The sequence below is a fragment of the Nematolebias whitei genome, chromosome 4, assembly GCF_014905685.2.
Source record: "Nematolebias whitei isolate Nwh7 chromosome 4, NemWhi1, whole genome shotgun sequence".
In the NCBI taxonomy this organism is placed as follows: domain Eukaryota; kingdom Metazoa; phylum Chordata; class Actinopteri; order Cyprinodontiformes; family Rivulidae; genus Nematolebias; species Nematolebias whitei.
The window spans coordinates 7593612-7606208 of NC_056501.1; the positions used below are offsets into that span (position 1 = coordinate 7593612).

At 40.0% G+C, this 12597-nt stretch overlaps 1 protein-coding gene across 1 annotated transcript in view; it reads left to right on the forward strand.

Annotated features, from left to right (window-relative positions):
- The window catches only part of LOC119408638 (protocadherin Fat 2), a 28720-nt gene that overhangs the window by 14366 nt on the left and 1757 nt on the right, over positions 1 to 12597 (forward strand). Inside the window, exons 3-4 of the mRNA XM_037675481.1 lie at positions 9091 to 9149; positions 10305 to 10616. Of these exons, the coding sequence (XP_037531409.1) occupies positions 9091 to 9149; positions 10305 to 10616 (371 nt within the window). The remainder of the gene's footprint in view (positions 1 to 9090; positions 9150 to 10304; positions 10617 to 12597) is intronic.

The following is a 12597-nucleotide window of genomic DNA, read 5'->3' on the forward strand; positions in this document are numbered from 1 at the left end:
AAAAGAAATGGAAAGTTATTCCACAAAAAAAAATCTTACGATGAAATTTTTAGATCCAGATAATCTATTTAAAAGTGTAGGATTGTATCACGGTGAACAACATAAATGTCCTGGTGAAGTCAGATCCATAGAACATGACCGACCTTGTCTCATTTTCACAAGTAAACCACTGATTACTAATGTGTGGGGTGACTGGTGTAGAAACCTCTCATGTCTTGACAAGATCAAAATGACTCACGGCGTTCTGCTTTTGACTGCGAATGATTCTTTTAGCTGCAGCATTATCTCAGTTTCAACCTTACACTTGTTTGGAGTAGCAGCCAGGAATAATTTGTGCCTAGACACAAACAGAGCTGCTGTTCATCAGGAAACCAGTGTGTGTCAATGACCTTAGGACTGGTTTGTATTATTGGCTACATGAAACAGTTAGGTGTTGGCAAGGCCAGACAAGTAAGGAATGTACCAATTTCATTTGCATTTTGTAACGGCATATTTGTCAGAATGTTATAAGGTGTTTAGGAGATGGTAAACTGATTAAATTTGAATCCTGATGTCTTTTTGTACCCGTCACTTTGAATCTTGAGCTGCATAAAAATGAGTCTCATACCTTGTAGTCTTCTGTGAATGAAAGAAACTACCTGTACCTCCAAACACACTCTACAGTCAGCACCAAGAACACACTCTGCAATTTATACCCCTACAGTCAGCATCCAGTAGGTGTAGATCTCCATCATCTATCTATTTTCTATCACTTCTATTTCAGGTCTCTCTTGTAAATGAGTCCTCGTGGCTCAATGGGACTAACCTGTTTAAAGAAAGGTTGAATTAATCACTTGTCCTTAGTTGGGTCACAGAGACAAGTCTATGAGAGAAACGAAAGCCTCCAGTATACTCAGGCGTACGACAGTCCGCGGAGGTCCGGGCATACCAGAATAGAGTTGAAGCGGACGCCCGCAGAGCGCGTTGGTGCAAAGATCAATTTTTACAACCGCGTACGGGTACTCTGTGTCGCACAATAAGCTTCCCGGCGACGGACTGTTTTGTATGCAACACCAATGTATTAAATTCCCCTTCTTCATCCCTGATCTGGCCTTTTCTTTTCTTTTTTTTTGTAAACCCTCTGCAGACAGTGTGCATAGTTTCTGTGCAGCTGACAGGACGTGGAAGTATACTGGAGCCTTTAGACTTCCCTCTCCCAGTGACACTTTCCAGCTCCATCTGGGGGATCCCGGGGAATCCCAAACCAGAGAAAATACACATTCTCTCCAGCGAGTTCTGGATATGCCCCATGATTTCTTCCCAGTGGGACATACCCTGAACATCTCTAAAGGGAGATGTCCAGCAGGCCTCCTAATCAGATGACTCCACTTCAACTGACTCCTTTTGATGCGAAGGAGCAGCAGCTCTACTCAGAATTCCCCCCCGGATGCCAGGCCTTCTTATGCATGTTCTTCTCATGCTTGAGTGGGTTTTCTCCGGGCACTGCAGTTTCCTCCCACAGACCAAAAACATGCATGTTAGGCCGCCTTCAGGCCCAGACCTCCCTTCAAAAGAGATATGTGATTGTAATGAGATTTTCCTGGTTAAATAAAGATTAATAAATAAATAGCAAACCATATTTCACCTGCTGATGAACTAACTTTTGTGGCTTGTTTTAAATCAGGATGGAAAAAAAATAGACAGGTTATGCAAGCTATCGTTGACTGTATTATCTGTCAGAGAAAATGTGCAACCAAACATCTTTGCTTTACTGAATATAGTTTAGGTGGACTCCCACATCGGCTATGGTACAACAACTCAACGACAGCTCGGAGCATTCAGCTGGCACAATTAATCAAACTGAAGTGAAATAATCTGGAGCTGATAACAGTTTACATATTCTCATATATACTAAAGAGTTAAAAAAATATATTGAGCTAAATGCCAAAGTATATTTAAAGAAGCCTTGACAAAAAAAATAACCATGATGATAATTATTTTAACATGCAATTTGGTAAACAATCTGTATTTCCAGAATAATTTGACAGATTGCATCATTTGATAAGTAGTGACAGCTTTTTTTACACATTTTTGCTTTTCTAAAATTTAATAAAACGGCACCCAGTAAAGGAAAAGTTGACGCAGATCTGCGCTGAATATTCTGTATAAAGTTTTCAACCTTTTTCCCATAAACGACGCTCACAACGGGGCGTCAAAAAGCAGCCGTGAAGGCAGTCAGCTCAAGTGAAGATGCTGGAAGTGTAAAACTGTTTGAAAGGAGGAAGTCAGCCTGCCCCCATTTGTTGAGCCTAGACATGGTGATTTCAGCTGCTGCCCTCGTGTTTTAGAAAACCACAAAACATTGGTCAGTATATTAAAGAGATACAGTACTGTGTGAGGTACACGGCAGTGTCGTATTTTTAAAAAAACTGAGGAAACAAACAAACCAAAAAACAGAAAAAGGACGCCTACGAACAGGTTTCATGTACTTTCTTGCTGAATTTTCAAAACAAAAGCATATGATCCTAGATAAATGTACTGTAATTTCAAAAAGGGTCCACGTTTGGTTTCTGTCAGACTGTGACACACACACACCTTATACACAATACCTACAATACCTCAAAAGGCTTTTTTCCCCCAAGTTGACATAATCGCTGTTTAGTGAGGCGGATGTGTGTGTGCCGTCCTCCCTCTGATGTATTTAAAGCCTCTAAACGCTGCGTTGTGTTTCAGAATTCACCTTGAGAGTGTGTTCAAAATAACTGCGCTGATCATAAGACAGCTATGATAAATCAGAAAACGGATGCTGGGGGATTGTGGCTCAGAGCAGATGAGGTTTTAGTCAAACTGTGGACGTTTTGAGGCTCAGGGGCAGCAGCTCAGCTTCTTTCGGTTTCAATCGCCCCCGCCTGCAGTCAGCAGTGACTTGGCTTGTTTGTGTCTCTTTTCAGACACTTGTTTACCTGCAGGAATGCATTTGCATACATTTCTTATTGACAAAAACACCTGCATTCTTGCCTAACAATTTCTTTTTTCTTGAACCAACCTGAGTGGATTGGTACACTCGCTCTGCAATCATGTATATAAATGACTTGTTTCCTAATCTCTCTTATTTATGGATATTTCTAAAATTGTATTTATTTATTTCTTTTTGGCTGCGCCCTTCCTCAGGGGTCACCAAACTAACTCACATAAAGACTTGGTCATTGTTTTTACATCGTATTGCCCTACTTGATGCTACCACATCTCTCTGTGTGGAGCAGAGAGCTGCCTTTCAGGGCGCCCGGGGGAGCAGATGGTGGGAGTTAAGGGCCTTCCTCAGGGGCCCATAGTGGGGCAAATGAGGCTTGGAGGCAGGTGTGGGTCCTTCATCTTTCCCACCCACATTTCGATGCTGTCAGTCTTGTGGGTCGAGCAGGAGACCTTACAATTACAGGCTTGCCTTCTTTTACCTTGACCCCATTGATATTTCTAAAATGTTACCTGGAATTTTTAAAAGGTTCCCTGTAAAGGATGATTTTGACTGAGGTTTTTCAAAATAAAAACTGGAGTTGCAGACTGATGGAGAATCCAAGGAGAAAGACGAGGAAAGAAACACATTTAGCCCCCCCCGACACGTCAGACTCTGTTTATCTTCTCGTGGATTTGACAGGCCTTCAGCACGGCTGAGTGAAAACAGGCGATGTGGGAGAGACGAGGCTTTACCCCTGAATGCCATGTCCCAAACTGATGACAGAAACACACTTTCTCGTGTCTCCCACCTTTCCCGATGGTGTCCTTTCAGCAGGGCCTGTCGTAAAACAACAGAACGACCCTCAGCGGGGTCTTCTACTCCCCCCACGACCTCCAGGTCTGTCTACACACAACAGCTCCTGCACCTCATTAGACGCTGCCTGACTAAACACTCTCTGCGGGAAGCTGCTGCTGACAACTTTCTGTTTGCATTTGCAACACAAGCAGCTGAATGCAACAACAGAGAGGTAGCTGGTGCTGTCTTCATGGCTTTCCACAAATCCTTTTTTTTTTTTTTATTCAACCTTTATATATACATGTTAGTCCCATTGAGCCTCGGGGACTCATTTACAAGAGAGACCTGAACACAGCATCTCTCTTAGTTCGTCTTGCAAACATAAGTTTGTGCAGAAAACGGTTCTCATTTATTTTCAAGAGGAAATATATTAAAGTTAGTCCTTCAAGAACCAGAACTTTGTAATTAAGAAAATAAATCATGCGTCATGAGTTAGCCTGCTGCTTTTTATTAGACCTAAATTTTAGTTTTGTTCATTTATTTTGTTTATTTTGTTGTTGAATATTCCTAAGTGCAGTCCCATTGCCATAATTTTTGCTGTATAAGTCATAGGTTTTTGCATAAATTAGCATGCCTGCAACTTATACAGTGAAGCAACATATTTATGGGTTTTTTCCCCATATTTATAATCCAATATTTGTCTGAGATCTGACAGTTTCATTCAGTCTGACATGGAAAATATTGAACACTACCATTTTCACCCACTAGAGGGACATTGACTAATGTGGCAAGCCAAGTGTCTCATTAATAGGTAAAAGTGACTATTAATAGCTACTTGGCTTGCCATACCAAGCCACCTTCATCTTGCTCCGGAACCTGGAGCAAAGGTCAACTCAGCTTCATTTTACAGCACCACCCAGGCAAAATGCAGCTGACTTGACCATTAAAGTGCATTTTTTAAATAAAAGTTCAACTGAGACACACCTTATTATAATTTCGAGCAAAAAAAAAAAAGTTTTTAGGTGGTTATTTGGTTAAATTTTGAAGAAATGCACAGTGAGTCCTCCCACTGCGCACTGCCGCATCTGCAAATCGACTTTTGAACTGCAGCTGATTTGACCGTCAAAGCGCAAGTATTAAGGAAAATTTCAACTGAGACACACCTTTAATGTAATTTCGAGCAAACGAATAATTGTTTTTAAGTGTTAATCTTGTTAAAGTCCTTCCATGCACGTTCCCACGGTCGCCATTTGGCAGCCAATCGATTTTTGATACAACACCAGTCCATATTTCTGGGTTGTCAGCGGTGACGCATAATAGATGCAACATATACGGCGAAGCAACGGTTTTTTTTTTCCCACTTTATTAGACATATTTGGACTGATGCGAATTATACGGCAATGCAACATGTACAGCGGCAAGCATGGTAATGTTTTATACATTTAGATGTATTCTGTACAGTATCATGAACATTGATACTTGTAAAAAGTAATTCTAATAACTAAATTTTATCTTTAATTATCTTTGACTGATTTATTGCTTCAAAAATTAGCACAATAACTTTCTTTTTGTCTTTGGTAATTAGAATTGAACAACAGTGATGTGGTAAAAAGTAGCTAAAAATATATTAAAAACACACAAAATATTTGTTATACAGCAAACTTAAGAGATTCAATAATTTGACTGATTTTTAGATAGACAACAAAAGGAAAGTGAGGGCAAAGTTTAAATCCCCAAAATGTTTTCCATCTCTTGCATTATGAGTCTGGGAACAATCAGAAATCACTCTAACAACAAATGTGTGTCTGGAAAAGGATGAAGGAAGCAGTTTCTTGATTTATTCTTTGCTTCCAAGGAAGTCCGACACCTGCTGACCTGCAACTTGTTTTTTACGTGTTTTACATCTTCTGTCTGATCAGCGTTTTATTTTAATGTGACGTAGTAAGCAGCAAAAACGCTGGAAAACTGTGTGCTTGGTTATGTACCTCATACAAGACCAGATTTATTTTATGATTTGACAAGTTTATTTTGAACTTTTACAACACATACTCCATTTTCCCACCTGGGTGTTTCCACTTGGGTTCTTTACCAGAGGCCTGGGAGCTTGAGGGTTCTGTTTAGTATCTCAGCTGTTCCTGTGGAGCCACTTTTTCACTGGTTATGGTGCTCCATATATGCTGGATCTTACACCTGCTTTTATGTGTTGGACGGTCTCGGGGGCGTCTTGGAACAGCCTGCATCTTGGGCCTTGTCTGGTATGCTAGACCCCGGCCTCTACTGGTGTTGCGCTGAGGACCTGTTCTTGTGCTGCCATGATTAGTGCCTCTGCTCTGTCCTTCGGTTCAGCCACTGGTAGGATCTGTTGACATCAGCCACTTCCTCTATCTGCCGGTGGTGCATGCTGTGAAGGGCTTATCTTTCCATGATGTTCTCCTCTTGTTCCTCCTCTTCCACATAAGGTTTCTGCTGCTGCCTCAGACATTAACTCATCAGGACTTTCCTCCTGATGTACTCCAGGATCTTAGTTGTTTAATCCTGTTTGGTGGCTCATGTGCTCCTAGTCCTCTGCTTCCCTCCTTTCTCTTTGTATATAGTGTCAGGGTGAAACCCTCCATGCATTGTAAGGTTTGGCTTGTTCATTTTTTGGCATAAAGACAATGAGGAAGACCATTCATATACAGGAGTTGACTGATGACTGTCCCACTTTGGAACCAGTATCCATAACCACCAGATTCTTCTAACCCACATTGGCGTTGCTTCCTGACACTAAATCTCTGCTAAAGCAAACTAAAACACTACTGTAAAACACGTTTTTTGTATTGTTTTTCTTTGAAATTAAGCAAATCAGAAAGAAAAGGTTAAACCAACAGAACAAATATTGTGTAAAACTAAATTTAAACATTAATATGTACAGTATCTGCAGGAAAGGTAAAACCCTTTTATTTATTTTTCCCACAATTTAAGTTGAAGCTACATGCTTCTGAAGAACTTGACTCATTAACACGATGCATTGTGGGTGATTCTGTTGCAACCTTTATGAGCATATTTGGTCTAAATGGGTTCAGGAATAAACATAAATATGCATCTTTTGTGTAATCAGAATATTCTGAAGGAATTGAGCAAAGAATATCGTTTAACCTTGTATGAAATTACATGAATGAATAAATATATATGACCAAAAGAAAAACATGCTTTTATTTTCTAATATATGAAGATTTTACTGCACAAAAAGCAGATAATTATTTATTGCTAGTTTCGAGTGCTGTAAGTGAAGCAGCAGTTTATAGCAAACACCAAAGAGGAAGCCACAAACAGACACAAATTAAAAATCTGACAATGATTCGAGGAATGCATCATCCGCTAACCATCATACAAGACGTTTGGACTGAGATTTTCTTGTGTTGAGAAACGACAGTTGTAGAAATTTTGGTTAAACGCTGAAAATATGAGCAATCATGCAATCCTGTGAAATGTCAAGCTCAAAGTATCAGCAGGGAATGACTCTCAGCTACGTCCATGTCAAACTTTGCTTCAATGCTCGTGCAGTTGACCGTGTCATAGCCGTCACTGTGTTTTCTAATGTAATTAGACTGTGGCGGCCATTTTAAAGTGGGCTAGCTCCAAAAGGTAATGAATACTTTCTGTAAGGTGAATTTAAATTTGTCCAATGGTTTTCAAGATACTCTGTTAACGGACAAATACAAACACACAAACAAGAGTAAAACCATTATTGTTCACTTCTGTCTTTTGTCAGCAGGAGATAAGAAACAACTTTAACTACTGTATTTGCTGCCATACATGTTGCACTGCCCTATAAGTCGCATCAGTCCAAATATGTCTAATAAAGTGGAAAAATCCATAAACACGTCGCTTCGCCGTATAAGTCGCATTTATTATGCGTCACGTTTGTTACGCGTCACACCCGACGGGGGCTAACCCAGAAATGTGGGCCGGTGTTGCACCTTAAACAATTATTTGTTTGCTCGACTTTATAGTGCAAAAGAGATCTGTGATCTCAATGGGATTTGCCTGGTTAAATAAAAGAGTCAATAAATAAATAAATAGTAAAGGTGTGTCTCAGTTGAACTTTTACTTAATAAATGCACTTCAATGGTCAAATCAACTGCATTTCGTCGGGGCGGCGCAGCGAAATGAAGCTGATTTGACGGGTGCTCCAGGCGAGCTGGATGAAGGTGGCAGGCTATGGCAAGCAGACTGTCATTAATAGCCTCTTTTATCTATTACATGACACAACAGCATGTCATACTACTCGAGCGCCATCTAGTGGCTGAAAATGGTATTGTTCAATATTTTAAGTCAGAATTAATGAAAACGGTCATATCTTAGCCAATTGATTTATAAATATGGGGGAAAAACATAAATATGTCGTTCGGCGTGTAAGTCGCAGGGCATGCAAATTATGCAAAAAACAATGACTTATAGGATGAAAAATATGGTAAATGTCCACAGACAAATCTATCATGTGGTGTTAGGATGATGGTCAAACAATCCATCAGCTGATTAAAGACAAATCATTTAGTGGGAGTTTGGCTTTATAGACTTTTAAACAGTTAATTCATTCACAGAAAGATGTTTTAGGCAATAACATCAACGTGAGAGTGTGAAGAAAATTAAACAAAGCTTGTTACTAACAGGCAGCACCGTGGTGCAGTTGGTAGAGCTGTTGCCTCTCAGCGAGAAGGTTGCCAGTTCAAATCCCAGCCGGGAGCCTTTCTGAGTGGAGTTTGCAAGTTCTCTCCGTGCATGCGTGGTTTTTCTCCGGGTACTCCGGTTTCCTCCCACAGACCAAAAACATGCATATTAGGCAGATTGGTAACTTTAAATTATCACTAGGTGAGTGAGAGAGTGAATGGTTGTTTGTCTCATTTGTCTCTATATGTCCCTGTGATGGACTGGAGACCTGTCCAGGGTCCCCCCGCCTCTCACGCAGTGATAGCTGGACACGGGCACCAGTGACCACTGTGATAATGTTTGGATGGATGGCTACTAATATTTAATATCCTTTCCTCGTTACAAAGTTTTTTCTGCTTTTAATTTTTAAATGAAACTGTGAATAATTAACTGAATTTAAGGCTCTGGTTCGTGTGAAGACAAATGTAAACTCCAACTGCACAAAAAATAACGGCAAACTTTACACTCCAACTTTCACAGTTATCAAAACACAGCAGAGACAACACGAACCATGCTGTGTTTTTTCAGGTGTGGTGCGTTACTGCCCCTGGGCGAGACGCACACCACATCCAGCTTCCACTCATGGTTGTTTGTTTATTTACGTGTAATTAACACTCTCACTTCTTGGGAAAAACACTAACGACACTGGCTGTGTGTGTGTGTGTTTACAGGCGTCATCAGCACTCTCTCAGCTCTGGACCGAGAGGAAAAACCCGAGCACAGCATCGAGGTCAGACCCTCATAAACAACACCTTCAAACTGATACTGAAACAGGAAAAACAAACCCTGCTGCTCTGAAATGCATCAGAGATTTAGAGTGTCAATAAATCTATAACGGCTGACAGTCAACAAGCTGCTTCACCTCCTCCCTGTAATCCCACCTCTACAGCAGGGCTGCATGTTCTGAGGTGCTCCGTGTGCAGGAACCCTGACATCAGGTTTTAATCTACTGCGGCCGGTCCGAGAGCAGCAAAATCTGCTTGAATTAATTTATTATTCAGCAAAATGCACAGGAATATATCGGACCGGTTGCTTCTCCCACAGGAGCAAAACATGAAGAAGAAAAGTTTCTAAATTGGAAATACACCCTCATCACCTTTGTGTCATGAGTCAGATAAAAAGCAAACTATTCAACTAAACCTCTTCTTCAACCACGTGGCTTTATAAATGTTCAGTAATGTTTCCAAATGTCCTGCTCACCTCACTGCAACTGACGTCAGGATCAACTTGAACAGCTGCATAAAATAATTTAAGTTTTAATGATAAATAGGAGTAAATTATTTAATTACTCCCGTTTCATTCACATGCAAACATTATTTTCAATTCAGTTTATTTTCTCACAATCTTCAGAACTATGAAGAGTGGAATGTGACAAAATATGCATTGGATAATTAAATTATACATTTTAATTATTTTTTTTAATTATTTTGTCACATTGCACCCTCCATATAGATCAACTTTCATCAAATTAATTACAAATGTTTTAGCTGTTTTTACATATTTAAAGTCGGCTCTCCTGATTCTTACATGACAATTTAGTTTAAAGATTTCAGAGCAATGTTAAAATTTTAAATAAAAGTAAACCTTTTTAATGATTTTTTTCTAAATAACTTTTGTTGATTTTACTGTGATAGTCACATGCATGTGTTAGACAAACTTTCCTTATCCCAATTTGGCATCAGAAAAAGTTTATTTCCTGTTTCTCTTCTGCTTTTACATCATTGTTGATTATTCTGGAAACAAATAAAACCTTCTTTTAAGAAACATTTATTAGTTGAAGCTGTTAGTTTCAATAATATAGCAATATATCAACTGTTTGCTCTATTTGGTTTGTTTAAACTATAAAAATATCAAGACATTTACCTCCATCCTACCTACATTTCAGGTCACTGTATCTGATAATGGAACTCCAGCTTTGCGGTCCACTGCCACCGTCGTGATCAAGGTCCTGGATGCAAACGACAACCGGCCCAAGTTCACAGAAAGACGTTTCCATGTCAACTTGTTGGAGCAGGACCAACAAGCTGGTAGAATGGAGGTCTGCAGGATAGTTGCACGTGACGATGATGAAGGCCTGAACGCTGTCCTGACGTACGAGCTGCAAGACGGCAGCGGCGACCGGTTTCAGATTGATCCTGTGACGGGAGTCGTGACGGCGCAGGGAAATTTCCGGGCAGGGAGCTACGAAATTCTGATGGTAGGTGGCTCATCCGATGTTTTGAACTTTAAAAATGTTACATCTTGGAAAAATAGGTCCAATAATCATTGGACCTCTCATTACATGATCAAATAAATGACTCATGGTAAAGGATGTCAATAGTAGGGGTGTCCCAAATCTAGTTTTTCCAGACCAAGTACAAGTACTCCAGTTTGGGTACTTGCTAATGCTGAGCACCAATATAGAGTAGCTAATGAGTTCGTAAGGTTACACAATGACTTTAGAAATACATTTATTTTATTCAGAACACAGCAGACAGTCTGCTGTCTTAACACAACCCATGTTCGTCTTAAAATTTTACTAAACTATGGACATTTTTTTGTCCTCGGCTTTTTTGCACAATGAAGAAGGAAATGTTGTATCAAAGCCCAACAATGGTATGTATCCCAAGTATCGGGGTGTTTTTTATGAGTACAAGTATGAGTACTTGAGGCTGGTAGGCCCAGTACCAATATGAATATTGGTATCAGAACACCACTAGTCAATAATATCCCAAAACATGAACATTTAAGATAGTAAAACCCAACTCTAAAAAAGTTGGGACACTGGAAAATGTAAATAAAAATAAATTAAAAAATCTCATAAACCCAGATTGTATTCATAATGATGCAAAGCAATCATATTGAACAGTAAAACTAAATAATACTGTAGTACATTTTTTAAAAAATGTACTTTCAAATTGTATGGTACCAACATATATTGAACAAAAATATAAAAGCAACACTTTTGTTTTGGCTCCAATTTTTCACAAGCTGAACTCAAAGACTTTTTCTATGTCTTCAAAAGACGCCTTTCTTTCAAATATTGTTCACAAATGTGTATAAATCTGTGTTAGTGAGCACTTCTTTGATTAGATAATCCATCCACTGTACAGTTGTAGCATATTGAGATGCTGTTTAGACAGCATGATTATTGCACATTTGTTTTTTAGGCTGACCACAATAAAAGGCCACTCTAAAATGTGCAGTTTTATCACAAAGAACAATGACACAAATGTTGGAAGTTTTGAGGGAGCATGCAGTTGGCATGCTGACTGCAGGAATATCCACCAGACTTGAATGGTCATTTCACTAACATAAGCCATCTCCAAAGGCGTTTCAGGGAGTTTGGTAGTGCATCCAACCAGCCTCACAGCTGCAGACCACGTGTAACCACGCCATCCCAGGACCTCCACATCCAGCATCTTAACCTCCAAGATCATCTGAGACCAGTCCCCTAGACGCCTGCTGCAACAATCAATTTGCATAACCAAAGAATGTTTGCAGAAACTGTCAGAAATCGTCTCAGGGAAGCTCATCTGGATGCTCATCGTCCTCACTGGGGTCTCTACCTGACTGCAGTTAATCATCATAACTGACTCGAGTTGGGAAAATGTTCACATTCAGTGGCGTATGGCATGTTAGAGAGGTGTTCTCTTCATGAATGAATCCCAGTTCTCACTGTAAGGACAGATGGTAAGATGTGTGGTGAGCAGTTTGCTGATGTCAACATTGTGGAGTGGCCCATGGTGGTGGTGGGGTTATGGTATGGGCAGGCGTATGTTATGGACAACAAACACAGGGTATGGTTGGTATAGTTACACATTTTCTGCAGTTGTGAGGCCGGTCAGATGTGCTTCCAAATTCTCTGGGTGGGGACATTCCTAAAGTCAGCAAGGCAACTGCACGCTCCCACAAAACGTGCAACATCTGTGGCATTTTGACAACTGCACATTTTAGACTGGCCTTTTATTGTGGCCTTTAGGCTGAATACAATAGGCTGATTATTGCACACCTGTGCAATAATCAGGCCGTCTAATCAGCATCTGGATATGACACACCTGTGAGGGGGATGGATGATCTCAGCACAAGAGTTCACTGACACACATTTACACAAGTTTGTGAACGATTATTGAGAGAAACAGGCCGATTGTGTACACAGCAAAAAGCTTAGATCTTAAAGTTCAGCTCATATATATATA